This window comes from Manihot esculenta, chromosome 17 (assembly GCF_001659605.2).
Source record: "Manihot esculenta cultivar AM560-2 chromosome 17, M.esculenta_v8, whole genome shotgun sequence".
In the NCBI taxonomy this organism is placed as follows: Eukaryota; Viridiplantae; Streptophyta; class Magnoliopsida; order Malpighiales; family Euphorbiaceae; genus Manihot; species Manihot esculenta.
This window is the reverse complement of record NC_035177.2, coordinates 31951980-31966736: the sequence shown is the minus strand read 5'-3', so window position 1 is coordinate 31966736 and position 14757 is coordinate 31951980. Positions and strand designations below refer to the sequence as shown.

At 37.9% G+C, this 14757-nt stretch overlaps 1 protein-coding gene across 2 annotated transcripts; it reads left to right on the top strand.

Moving 5' to 3' along the window:
• Positions 1 to 8212: 8212 nt before the first annotated feature.
• Positions 8213 to 14310, top strand: LOC110604537 (protein ANTHESIS POMOTING FACTOR 1). Of its 2 annotated transcripts, XM_021742741.2 has the most exons (10): positions 8214 to 8388; positions 8678 to 8778; positions 8947 to 9056; positions 9187 to 9253; positions 10774 to 10873; positions 11267 to 11383; positions 11466 to 11603; positions 11798 to 11879; positions 13130 to 13179; positions 13975 to 14310. In XM_021742741.2, exons 1-10 carry the CDS (start codon positions 8311 to 8313, stop codon positions 14146 to 14148), a joined length of 1017 nt encoding a protein of 338 aa, XP_021598433.1. In that variant the 5' UTR covers positions 8214 to 8310; the 3' UTR covers positions 14149 to 14310. The 2 variants fall into 2 exon arrangements, with proteins under 2 accessions (XP_021598434.1, XP_021598433.1); XM_021742742.2 differs by lacking the exons at positions 13130 to 13179; positions 13975 to 14310 and adding an exon at positions 12349 to 13123 and having other exon boundaries at positions 8213 to 8388.
• Positions 14311 to 14757: the final 447 nt, after the last annotated feature.

The window sequence follows — 14757 nt, the reverse complement described above, 5'->3', positions numbered from 1 at the left end:
TTGGAGAGGTTTATGGCATGTTTTGGGGTATAAGCATGAGTTTGAGCATATGTTGCTCATATGCGTTTTGTTGTTGTTTTTGGGGCTTGAACTAGTTTTTAGGCCTCTATATGCATGAGTTATGTTATATGTTAGTTGAGAAGTGTTGGTATGCATGTTCTGGGTGTTTGATAGGAGTTTGGAGGCTGAGAGCATGAGTTGTGCTAGGATTCTGCCTTTCTGGAGAATCCAGGTTCGGCCGCCGAAGCAAAGTTCGGCCGCCGAACCCCTTGTGGAGGCAGTTTCGGCTGCCAAACCTTGCCCCCGAAAGCTAGGCTTTCGGGTGAGAAAGGGGCTTTCGGCCGCCGAAAGAGGGAGTTCGGCCGCCGAAAGTGCATGAGTTTCGTCTCTGGATGAGACTTTCGGCCGCCGAAGGTGCCGCCGAACATGCATGAGTTTCGTCTCTGGAGGGAGGTTTCGGCCGCCGAACCAGCCGCCGAAAGTGCCCAGTCCAGCCTTCTTTTGCCCATTTTTCCATGCATGCTTATGATGTTTTAGAGGGGTTTTGGGGAGATAGTAGGAGTTATGTTTAAGTAAGTTTGGTCCTCATTTGAGTCCACCTGTGTAGGTACGGACCCGAGAGACCAAGGAGGCCCACAGAGTTAGAGTTACAGAGACTGCTCAGCAGTTGACAGAGGTGAGTGGAACAGAACTTTATTTTAAAAGTTAAGAACTGTTTTAGCATGATTCATACATCATTAATGCCATGTTTATGTAGGATGCTTTGCATTAGTATTCACCAAGTTGATGCATTGCATTATTACTTGTATATGTGGATTGGACCGAGGCGATCTCAATAGCCCATAAGTCTGTCATTATTGTATGTCCTGTGTGAGCTCCTTTGGGGCCGGGCATGTATCTTGGATGAGTCCTGTGAGAGCCCTTATAGGGTCGGGCACCATGAGTAGTTAGTGAAAGACCTGTGTGAGCTCCTTTGGGGGCCGGGCACTGACAGAGGGAGTTTTGGGATCATGTCCAATCCGAGATGTGAAATGTTTGTGCAGTGATGCATCATATGATAGCATGTTTTAAATGTGATTTTTATAGATTCCGCTCACTGGGTTTTAGCAGCTCATCCCTCTCCCTAACCCCATTTTTTCAGGGCCTCAGAGAAGAGAAAGAGAAAGAGATAGCAAGGGTAAAAGGCATATGTAATAGTATAGAATAGTGGACATGATAATGATGTACAGTACAGAGTTTATGTAATGTATAGAAATGATGTAATAGTGAGTTATAGACTTGTGCTTGGCCCTAGTGCTTGTTATCCCTTTGCACATGATCCTTTTATGTTATATATGTTTGAGATAATGTTGTGATGATGATGAGCTAAGCTTGGTGCATGGTAGTCTTTCTACCTCTGTAGTCACTGTATGGTACCATAGCAGGTATCACTCTTCGAGTGCATACAGACAGAGCATGCATAGTCCAGGCTTAGTGGAAGTTATACAGAAAGAAAAGATAGTCAAGCAAAGAAAAAAAAAAAAAAGAGTAAGTAACAGTTTTAAGCTTAAGTATGATCATGTATGGGATTTATCAGGTACACAGAGTTGACAGTAGGCTTACTACGGGTCCCGGCGGCCTTAAGCCGATCTGGATCCTAGTGCCGGTGATGGTCCGGTAAGCGGGCTGTTACAGATTGGTATCAGAGCATAGGGCCTCTAGAGTACGGTGTGCTGAGCTAAGATGCTCAGGGATTAGAGATATCTCACATCGGAAAGAGGTTGTTTTAGAGGGCAAGCACAATAGGAAGATCATGTCCACTAGGATAGGATGTTGAGTCCTGTCTTGATGTGTTATGCCATGATTTTATGCATGTGCATTTAATGATATGCTATGATATGCTATGCTATGAGTTGAGGGTTCATGTTGTTACATGGATCCTCTGATGCTAAAGTTCATGTTATGTTTTCAGAAGCTAAGATGAGAGGAACCCGTTGATCAGCGAGATTGACTGGAGCTCCGCCCGAGAATGAGGGTATGGAAGGGCATCCCCCTGCTTTGCCAAGAGCTATGTCCCAAAGGGCAGGCAGAGAAAGATCATCAAGGGACCCTAGAAGGTCTTTTGATGAAAGCAGGAGGGAGACAGAACAGAGAAGAAGATCTAGTGATACAAGGGAAGAGATGGATGTGGATCCAAGAAGGGATGGAGGGTTAGGTGTTGGCACTACGGAGGAGGATGTGGGATCATCACAGGGAGGCGGTCAGGCCTCGGGGTATGGTTATCCACCCCACTATCAGCCCTACCCACAGGGCCAAGGATATTCGATGGGAGGTACATCGGATTATCCTAGTTTTCACCCATATCCCACATATATGCCTTATCCACCGTATTACCCCCCATATCCACCATATCCCATGTATCCACCCTCACCTTTTTACCCCAGTCCAGCATACTCAAGTTCTGCACCTCCCCCACCACCACCAGTGGTACAACCAGAAGCCCCAGTTATCCAAACACCTCAACCTGGCCCATCTGTGAGGAGCAAGGTAAAGATGACCGATTACCTAAAGTTAGATGCTCCTAAGTATCAATCAGGAGATGATCCGTTTGAGTACATTAAAGCAGTCAAGATGATAGCAGATGAGCTAGGGGCAGATGATACCAGAGCCATTCAGATGGCAGGGTTCACTTTAAAATGTAAGAAGGCGAAGGAATGATTTGGCGTCTATGTGGACCCTAGGTTGGATAACATGTCTTGGGAGGAGTTTGCTAATGAGTTTGCCGGATGGGCATTCCCAGATAGTTCGAAAGAGCTAAAGATGATAGAGTTTGAGCAGCTCAAGCAGACAGAGGATATGAGTATTGATGAGTTTACTGACAGGTTTCTGGAGTTGCTGCGGTATGCAGGACAGGCCTATGATACGGAACAGAAAAAGGCTAGGAGGTATGCTATGAAACTGCATTCCAAGTATTCCTCTTTGATCCATGCAGCCGAGAGGGAGAGTTTCCACACCGTGGTGGATTTAGCACGGAGGATGGAGGCTAGTGCCATTATACAGGGTACAGTGAAACAGCAGCCGGCACAGTCTTCTGGTTCTAAGACCCCAGGTAGGGGTAAGTCAGATCCCTCTTCACAGGGTGCAGCAACTTCCAGTGGTAAGAAGTGGAGTGGTTCCACGCAGAAGTCGAGGAAGAATAAGTTCTGGAATAAGATTAAAGCAGGTCTGGGATTAGGCAGTGGCATGAGTTCAGGCTCAGAGGTGCCAGTGTGTGGTAAGTGCGGTAAAGCGCACAGAGGAGTTTGTCGTTTGGGGATTACAGGATGTTACAGGTGCGGCCAGGAGGGACACATGGCTCGTGAGTGCCCTCAGGCATCTTTCACGGCACCATCCCATCAGACAGCTCCAGCTAGCATGCCACAGCCATCAGTTTCAGTTATGACACAGGGCAGAGGCAGAGGGAGAGGGTCAGCCTCTTCATCTGCGGGTCCCCGAGGTGGAGGTCCGTTAGCTCCGGCGCGGATTTTCACGATGACACAGCAGGAGGCAAACACTTCTCACACCGTGGTGTCAGGTAATCTCCTCATTGGGTGTTCTGAGGTGTATGCTTTGTTAGACCCTGGTGCTTCGCATTCCTTTGTTGCTCCCAGAGCCATAGAGAGAGTGGGTTTGATGACGTCTGGGTTAGAGTGTCCCCTATGGGTCAGTGGCCCTAAGTGTGATCCATCGTTGGCAGAGACAGTCTGTCGACATAGTCCAGTATTTATAGATGGTAGATGCCTTCCAGCTGACCTTGTGGTTCTAGAGTTGACAGATTTTGACGTCATTCTAGGGATGGATTGGCTATCTGCATATGGTGCTACCTTGGACTGCAGAGACAAGGTAGTTAAGTTCAGAGATGAGGATGGATCTGAGTTTGTCTTCAGAGGAGACAGGAGGGGCACGCCTAGAGGTCTGATATCAGCCCTACAGGCTCGTAGGTTGCTCAGGAGGGGATGTCAGGGATATCTAGCACATGTGAGAGAGCTAGACAGTCAGGTTAGGGACCCCAGTTCAGTGCCCGTAGTCAGAGAGTTCCCAGATGTGTTTCCAGATGAGCTTCCAGGACTACCACCTGATAGGGAAATAGAGTTCGAGATAGAGTTAGTGCCTGGTACCAGACCGATCTCTATTCCTCCCTACAGGATGGCACCAGCAGAGCTGAAAGAGTTGAAAGAGCAGCTACAGGAGTTGGTAGATAAGGGTTTCATCCGTCCAAGTACCTCACCCTGGGGTGCTCCAGTGTTGTTTGTCAAGAAAAAGGATGGATCCCTTAGACTTTGTATCGACTACAGGCAGTTGAACAAAGTCACTACCAAGAATAAGTATCCTCTACCCAGGATCAACGATCTATTCGACCAGCTAGCAGGAGCAGGTTGTTTCTCTAAGATAGATCTGAGATCGGGTTATCATCAGCTGAGAATCAGGGAAGAGGATGTACCTAAGACAGCTTTCAGGACCAGATATGGGCATTATGAGTTCTTAGTGATGCCGTTCGGGTTGACTAACGCCCCTGCAGCATTCATGGATCTCATGAACCGAGTTTTCAGAGAGTACCTGGATCACTTTGTTATTGTCTTCATAGATGATATCTTGGTGTATTCCAGGAATGCAGAGGAGCATGCCCATCATCTGAGGATAGTCCTGCAGACCTTGAGAGAGCATGGTTTATATGCCAAGTTCTCCAAGTGTGAGTTCTGGCTAAGGAGCATTTCATTTTTGGGGCATGTAGTGTCAGATCAAGGTATAGCAGTGGACCCCAAGAAGATAGAAGCTGTAGCCAATTGGCCTAGACCCACCACAGTGACAGAGGTCAAGAGTTTCTTGGGATTGGCAGGCTACTACAGGAGGTTCGTTCAGGACTTCTCTAAGATAGCGGCTCCTATGACCAGATTAACCAGAAAGAACCAGAGATTCACATTGTAATACCCGGCTAGACTCCGGTATCGGAATCCCTACCGTCCGGTGGGACCTCGGATGTCGGAAACCTCTAGAAGGTTAAAACTATGATTTTATGAAATGTTTTCAAGTATTTCATGTTTTTAAGTAAGAAATTAAATGAGTTTTTACATGAAAAGTCTTTGGAGGGAAACCCAGGTTCGGCCGCCGAAAGTCAAGTTCGGCCGCCGAACATGCATGCGTTTTGGAGGCACGTTAGGCCCCCGAAAGCATGAGTGAGGGAAGTCCAGGTTCGGCCGCCGAAAGTCAAGTTCGGCCGCCGAACCTTGCATGCATGCGGAGGCACTTTCGGCCCCCGAACGTGGCCTGGCCAGCCACTATAAAAGGGACCCTTAGCCGAAATGGGCGAGGTTTTCTCCCATTTTCGGCCACAGCAAGCTTCCGACCTTCCCTTAGCAAATCTTGTGTTCTTCCTCCAAATCTCTTCCATTTTTCTTGAGTTTTAAACTCACCTTGCAAGTTTTGAACATTTAAACCAAGTTTTGGAGCTTCGGGAACTCAGGAGCTCATTTTCGTGGATCTCCAAGTTTGGGTCGTCTCCCTCTCGATCTTCAAGAGGTAAGAGCCGATCTTAAGCTCCTTATGTGTTTTAACTAAGTTTTATGCAAGATCTATGGGTAGAAATGCATGTTAGGGTATATGTTGAGTTTATGGGTTTTGATGCTTTGATGAACAATGTAGCTTGTTTATGTGTTGTTGGAAGTGTTGTAGATGGGGTATTTGATAGTTTGAGACCCCTAGGTGTGATGTATGTGAAGTATGCATGTTGTAGATCAAGTTTATGCATGATTTATGGTTTTGGGAGGCAGGAGGTTCATTTGAACCAAGTTTCTGCCCGTTTGGCAGAAACCAGGTTCGGCAGCCGAAGGGAGTTTCGGCCGCCGAACCCCTCTTGTGGAGTAAGTAACAGTTTTAAGCTTAAGTATGATCATGTATGGGATTTATCAGGTACACAGAGTTGACAGTAGGCTTACTACGGGTCCCGGCGGCCTTAAGCCGATCTGGATCCTAGTGCCGGTGATGGTCCGGTAAGCGGGCTGTTACAAAAATAATTTTGAAGAATTCTCACAATTAAAATTTTGTATGCCAAGAGAAAGACACAAGGAAAACAAAAATAAAACTATTTACAATCTCAACCTTGTGGTTTTGTGGTATGAGAGAAAATTATGACGAGTTAGAGGAAGAAGGCCTTCTTTGCCCCTCAGGACAGAAGGCAGCTGAAGAAAGGGCTAGAACCCTAATAACCAATTTGAAATATTATATTGATAAATAATAAAATATAAAATGGTAATAGACGTATGGCTGTAGAGCTAGTTTCCTCGGTGACATTAGTGTTGTGTATTTTTTATGTGAGATCTTCAACTTTCTTTTCCCTTAATTTAGTTAAACAAGCTATCAATTATAAAAATATTATATGGAATAAATTATTTGAAAACAGAATATTAATAATATACCATACGGTCATTCGGTTGATTATAATTAAATATTATTTTTTATGTACGTTAAAGTGTTTAATACATCTTAATAAATATGTTTTATTTATTTTTAATATAAATATGTTTATAAAACAACCGGATAATATCATTGTGCAAATCAAATTATAATGTAATCATAATCGTGAGATTTATATTATATTTAAATAATATTTTTAAATATTTATGATCAATATTTTTATTATTAATAGACAACGATTAGAACGGTTGAGATTTATGTTATTTTCACTTTGTAAAGCAATCGATCTTATAAATTGAGATATATGATATATTTATAATTAACATGTACGTATTTATTTTATAAATAAATAAATTGAATTGATCGGTTTTATGAATCTATATAAAAAATAATATGCATTTAAAATTAATAAATAAAATTTAAAATTTCATTCAATAGATTAATAATTAATAAATGAAAATTAATATGATTTAATATAATATAATATGATTTAGCATAATACATATACTATATATTAAATGTTAGAATCAAAATATTTATAACGAACGTCAAATCACTTTTGATATTTCAAATATTTAAATAATTTTAAAATATTGTTAAATAACACTTATAATTTACAATAACTCATAGTTTAAAAAAATAACATAAATATATTTTTATTATTTTATTCATTTAAATGTGATTATATTGATAAAAAATTTTATATTATTTTTATTGCATTTAATCCAATTAAAACTTAAAAATCCAATAGTTAAGATGTAATGTTGATGCCTCTGTTATTTTCCTTTAGGGTAAAACAACATATGGTGAACTGATGAGAGTTTCAAATGAATTTTCTTAGCTGCTCTTTATGGGTATTTTATTGAGGCTTACGAGCGGAGTATGGTTAAGATGTTCGCCTTATCAGATGGATTTTAATGTTTGCGTGGAGGCAATTAACCATGGATAGAAATATTTTACAAATTTATTTGGGCATGATCTACTAGGATTGCGGGCATTTTCTCACACAGTAGTCTTATTACACTCTATTTATATTTAAAAAATGCGGTTAACTTATTATTAATTATTTTTTTAAAATTATCTTATTTTATAGATAGGACATTGTTTCATATCACAAAAATTTAAGATTTTTTTAAAAAATTTTACTTCTTAGTCTGGTATAAATAAATTCATTAATTAATTATTTAATTTTAAAAAATACATTAAAATATTCATAAAATTTTAATAATTTATTAATTATCATTATATTAATTTTACACATTAACTGCTTTTATAATTTTATAGAAAAATTTATTAATTAATGTTTTAGTTTTATAAAAATATTTATTAATTTTTTTATATACTATAAAAATTTTAGACTTTTATACTATATTTAATAATTAAAATTAATAAAGAGATTAATTATAGTTTTTTTTAAAACCTAAAAAATTTTTAATATATTTTTTTTTAAAATTAAAAAATTAATTAATAAATTAACTGAAGAATTTTTTTTAAACAAGGGCCAGAGTTTTTTCATGCTTGGCAAACGAAGCCAAGTTTTACTTTTTAAGGGTACGTTATTATCTATGAAAATTATGATGTTTTTGGGACTCTGACCCTGTGATTGGGCTTTGAGTTGGGGGTAGGCTCAATGGCTTGTAAGGCCATGGTTTTACTAGCTAGGATAAGATTTTGTAATACACGCCATGGACTTGTGACCTTACTTTGGTTAAACGACTGGACGTTTGGGTTTCATGTGAAATAACACAGGAAAAAAGTAGCGAGCATAAAATTCCAAGTGACGACATCGTTTCAATTGTTCTCAGTTTTACTCTTCCGCTTCCCTCCCTGAACCAGAACTCTCCTTCGTATCTTCTCCCTTTCTAATCAGAGAATCCACAAATGGCGACCACGTCACTCACTGAGTTGGATGACGATTACGTACGCAGCATGTCCATTGGAGCCGTTTTCTCAGATTTTGTAAGCTTCTTTTTTCCCCTTTCCACTCCATCAACCCACACTGAAAATACTTGGTGTGATGGATTTGGAGCTTGCATTCGATTTCTCTAATCTCAAAAATTGAACTTCAATTAAATGTAAAAAAAGACATTTCGCTTAAGAACTCTAGTTATTCATAGCTTAGACTTTATAATGAGAAGCTTCAATCGAGTAATTGAGAGGGAAAAAAAATAAAAACTTAATTCGTTTTAAATTCTGGAATGGTATTTTTTTTTTCTTCCTTTTTCATGTATTTGGGATTTGTATTCAGGGTGGGAAAATAAATTCGGTTGATTTCCATCGGAAAGACGATTTGTTGGTCACTGCGAGTGAGGATGATTCTGTTCGGCTTTATGACATTGCAAGTGCTAAGTGAGTTTTATTTCACTTTACGGATGTTGTATCTATGAAAAATTGTGATTTGAAGGAGATATTTGAAGTCTTTGATTACGTTTGTTGACTTGGTATTACGATTAATTTTAAGCTAAAAGAAAACAAGAATAAGCACAGAAAAATATTCATTGTGTTAATGAATTTCAGGTTGCTTAAGACAACTTATCACAAGAAACATGGTGCTGACCGCATTTGCTTTACCCACCATCCTAGCTCTGTTATTTGTTCCTCTAAATACAATTTGGATTCTACTGGTGGTGAGTTTTTTTTTTTTTAATTTTATTTTTTCAAAGTGGTTTCGGTTTCTCTTCTCAAATCTCAATTCATTTTTATTATGTTATTGAATATGGGAACTGTTGTAACTATATTCTTTCACCCCTCATGCAGAATCTTTACGGTATCTGTCAATGTATGATAATAGGTGCCTTCGCTACTTCAAAGGACATAAGGAGAGGTTTGGATTCCTTTGCTTGTTAGTTTGTTAGTGACTAAACTAAGTTGTTAGGATCATGTACTAAGAATTTATATACACACAAGTTGATCTCAATTTTAAAGCTCCTTTCAAAAGTTGGCTTTTGCATAATATATCTGGATAATTGGAAAGATTTTTGCATATTATAATGAGACAAAGTCGTTTGATCTTTTTCTTGTTTTATGTACTTATGGGTATCGGCTTGGCATTATTAGTATTGTTGGGACGGTATTTGTTATGGTTCCGGATCACGGAGAGCTCATTAGATGGAGCTCTTGACACCTCAAGATTCAAACTGGAGAGAGTCTTAATCTCACGATTCTTAGAATAAATATGCTTGTTTTTATTGAATGAAATAAACTCCCGGAGGTTCTAGCACTTATAATCAAAGTACAAGTCTAATATATAAAAAATATGATCCATAACATCACTCTCCTCCTTGAAGCGGTGCTTGTCCTCAAGCTCAAATATAGGATATGAAACATTTTGTTCTCAAGCTCAAATGTAGGATATGCAGCATGAAAATAAATGATAGGCTTTCATGCAGCTTTATATTCAAGACAATATTGCCAACTACCTACTACTTTCCAAACCTGAGCACCTGTATTAAAGACAACTTTATTTGAAACTAAATCAAGTTCTTTTAAAACATGATCTACTACCCCACTCTTGTAGATCCCGAAACGTAAGATGATAATATATCATTTGTGCTATTGCACGATGAAAAGTTGAATTTGTCATTTTAGAGCACCATATATACCTCTATCATTTCTTGTCAACCAAAATTTTGTTGGCTATGACTCAATCTATCTTGATTTTTGTTCACCCCCCTATTGAAGTTTCGAATTAATTGCGACTCAATCTATCTTGGTTTTTGTTCAACCCCTATTGAAGTTTCGAATTAGTTTAGAAATTTGCTGAGCTAAGTTATTCAAATGAGCATCAAATTGTTGCATTAGAAAGAGTTTAGCTTATCTTATTGCATCATGGGATGATTGATAGGAAAGGATCTCATTGGAGGGATCTCTTAACACCTCAAAACTTGAAAAGGAGAGAGTCTCAATCTCACAATTTTTAGAATAAATCTGTTTGTTTTTATTGAATAAAATAAACTCATTTTATAGTGGAGGTTCTAGCACTTCTAATCAAAGTAGAAGTCTAATACAAGCAACCATCAGATCTAGAATAAGATAATAGAAAATATGATAAGATCAGATAATGGGAAATCTGAAAAGAAACTACTAGAAATAAGATAATAGAAAATATGATGAGATAAGATAATGGGAAATCTGAAAAGAAATTACTAGATAAATAAAATCTGTTTGTTATGGATTGAGACTATCCATTATCCACAACAGTTTCTCCTCCTTTTCTTTCCCCATAATCTCAAACCATGCAACATGCTGTTGAAGATTGCTGCCTTTTCTTTCTTTCTTTTTTTTTTTTTTTTAATTTTTGCTAGGTTGCAATGTTAACAATTTTCATTTCATTTGCTGCTGTAGAGTTGTTTCTCTTTGCATGTCCCCGATCAATGACAGTTTCATGTCTGGTTCACTTGACCACAGTGCCAGAATATGGGATCTTCGAGTAAATGCTTGCCAGGTTAGGTTTTAATTTATCATGAAGTTTTCAGGTGAACTTCTTTCAAAACAGGAATGAACCTTCATCTAAGATTGGAGCCGGCTCCCCCAATGTGAAAAAATTGTGTTTTTCCAATGGCCTATATATCTTGCATAGAGTCTGTGAAAATATAAGTATAGACAGTAAAAAAATTTTGGAAAATCCCAGCAACCCTAATAATATGAGTATTTTCAGTATTTCAAATTTCCCTATTATTTTAAAATCTAGTTATGCCCTGTTTCGAAGTACAGTGGTTTCAAATGGGGTGAATTATGAATTGTAGTTGAGATGATGAATGCTGCCATATCTATTTTCAGTAACTGTGGCCTATGCTTATACATGATTGTGATTTATGCTTACTGTTATAGTTTTCAGGGAATTTTGCGCCTACGTGGTAGACCTACTGTTGCATATGACCAACAAGGTCTTGTCTTCGCAGTGGCAATGGAAGGGGGTGCTATTAAATTGTTTGACTCACGTTCCTATGACAAGGTTCTTCCCTATAAAGCGCTGCCTTGCATTTCAGATTATTATTTATTACTGTTCTGATTTTGACTTGTAACTCTGATTGTAGGGTCCCTTTGACACCTTTTTAGTTGGTGGCGACACAGCTGAGGTTTGTGATATTAAATTCAGCAATGATGGCAAATCAATGCTCTTGACGACCACAAGTAACAATATTTATGTTCTTGATGCATATGGAGGAGAGAAGGTTAGTTCACAGGGTTAAATGGCTGAGTCTTGGGGTTCTTACAGTGCTTTTTTTGTATTTAATATAATTATTTTAAGTATGTGTATGAGTATGTTTGGTTATCTAATGTCTTGTACGCTGGTTCTGAGTAAGTTTGCATTGTTGATGCATTATTTTGAGCTTCAAATGATTAGTTCAAACTTTCCCTTGCACAGAAATGTGGTTTCAGTTTGGAACCATCACCGAATACTACTATAGAGGCAACTTTTACTCCGGATGGCCAATATGTTGTATCAGGTATTCAAAGTCTTATTCTTCACATGAAATAAAGTGCTGTTTTAGTTTATATTCAAAATGTGTTTCCATCTTATGTAATGTATACCTATGAATGGAAAATTAAAAGTTAAAATAGTGGTTTATTCTACTTATATTGTGGTTGCTGTCCGCTGCAGACCTACTACAGTGTGCCTAACCTTGTATGCTTTGAAGTTGATCATAATTAGAAAAGCTTGGTCAACTTACCCTATTACAGCGCATGATGGTGATTATGGAAGAATTGAATTGTTTCGATGCTGTAGGGAATAAATTGAGGCATGCTTGAGAAAATATGTGTGATAAAACTAAAATACCACAATGCGCATGTGTTAACTCAATTGTCAATTAATGTGCATAAGATTATTCTTAAATGACAATTGAACAAAAAATGACCACGTGTGGCCAGTTACTTTTATAGATGACGCTTATGTCATGAATGATATGTTCACAGTGCAAATAATAAGATGCCCAAGCTACTTGGATATCATTGCTTGAGATTAGATGGTCGTGGGTGTGCAGATGTATGTAATTCAGCTCTGGCATTAGATATTCCACTTGAGAGCGCCTGCTGTAATGCAGTACAATCAGCATTTATTTTGTTTTTGTAGTTGGAAAGTGCCAAGAGAGGTCATAAGTTTCAAGGTCATATTTTAAAATCTGATAGTGCTTTGTGCAAGTCTAACATTTCTTATATGCTGTAAAGCATCTGTTTAAAGTGGTGGAACTTAGCAGCTAATCTGTTTAGTGATCAACCTTGCTGAAGTTCTAGTTTATGACCATGAATAGTTTTAATGCTATATGTCTGTGACTCTGTGTCCTCAGTAGTTTTATTTTCTCAAGCATTCTCGACTTTGGGTTTTGAGACTAATGTTAATTAGCTTATGCTAATGAGAAAAATAATTGTTCTCTGCTAATTGATTAATGATGAGCTAATTCATGATGGTTTTAGCATGTATTAAACTGTTCTCTGCAAATTGATTCATGACCCTCTGTTTGGAATCAAAAATTTTATAAAAATTCAATTCAATTAATTTCTTTTCTTGCAAAATTCTTGTTTGGAATAAAAGAATTTAAAATTTTTTAACTTCGAAAGATTTTCATTATGTATGAAGATGAAATTATGAATGATTTTGCAAATTCATGCCAAACGAGGGAACAAGATAATTCATGATGAGATAAAATGTTATATATAAATGCCACTTTAACTGTCCATTCATGTTTCTTTACTATAGGCTCAGGGGATGGAACCTTGCACGCCTGGAATATCAACATGAGAAATGAGGTATCAATTGTTCCAATATTTTGTTTGTTCAAATCTAGAGAGAAACCATATCTTAATCGTTATTGTTTTCTAAGAAGAAAAGAAGAATGTGGCTATGCAATCATCGCACCTCCTTTCTTAAAATGAAAATATGAAAGTGCAAAGATGTAAACCACCATTAGTTTTTTTGGCGACTTGTGTCGTCGTGTTAGGGAGGGAAAATTGTTCTGCACCGAGTCTTCTATTGTTTTGATTAATTTATTGCAAGACATTAGCATCTGGCCATGTGTGCACCCACCCATCTCTCTCTCTAAAGAGAAGCAGAAAACCTTGTCTCCCGCTGAAGGGTTATACATTCACCTCTATATCCGAGTAATATCACTACAATCCATACCTATCAGATCCAACAACAGATTTATGCCTGACAGTCCTCCAATTCATGTTCTGCTTCATTTAATTTTTCCTTCCCAGTGTTTGATGCTTTACCTTAGGATTGGATTCATTTTGTAATCGCCTAGAAATTTGTACAACGTGGTTTCTTCAGTTTTCACATTTAAACCTTTTTTCTATGAGATAAAATTATCATCACTATTTATTATGCCCAGTAATCATTGATGAATCCAGAATTTACTTGTTGTAATCAAATAAATTTAATGAAACCATAAAATAAAATTTCATTAAATACTTAACATCCATTTACACCATGGTAAATTACATTATATCAAACACGCACCAAATGCAAGTTTTCATCAACGGGATCAATGATATCAATGATGTAACTGCTAATAGTAACCATCATTACGGTATTTTTTGCAGGTGGCATTCTGGAACAGCAACATAGGTGTTGCATCGTGCTTGAAATGGGCACCTCGCCGGGCCATGTTTGTTGCTGCATCTACAGTTCTTACGTTTTGGATACCAAATAATTCCAAGTCAGCTGCAGAGCCTCGCTCCATGGAGAATGAAGGCCTCGAGCATATTTCTCAATGATAAAACCAGGCCTTTCTTTACCTGTTTAAATCATCTGCAATGAATATAATTACTGTAAACATTATAGGGGCCACAGTTTTGGTGTGAGCTTGAATTGGCCTCAATTTTGTAAAATTATAAATTGATATTTTAATAAATATTTGTGATAATCATTTCAAGTTTTATCGCACTCCGGTAATTCTTGGAAAATAGATAGGGCCTCAATGATGGATTGTTTATCCAGAGAGATCGCAAATTTTCTTTATTTTTTTAATTATATTTTTATTCAACTTAACTATGATAGCTGATCAGACGGAATTTAGAGCTTTACGCGAGTTTTTTTATGCTCTCTCTGAGTTAAACGCTGAAGAGAGTGAAAAAGATCATGGAAATGGAAATTCAAGCTCTGCTCTCAACCAATCAAAAGCTAGCTACTTGTCAAGTTCAAGAGTGAAAGGTTCACGGAAGTTGAAAGAGTGACTGCATTCAGAAGATCCAACTGATTTTAGGGTTTAAAACTCATGGATTACATCGTGGGAAGCAAGCCATGTGTCACCATGAGACAACAGAAAAAAATTAAAAAAGAAAAAAGGGAAATAAGTGGAAATGATTGAACAATGGCTAATTCTG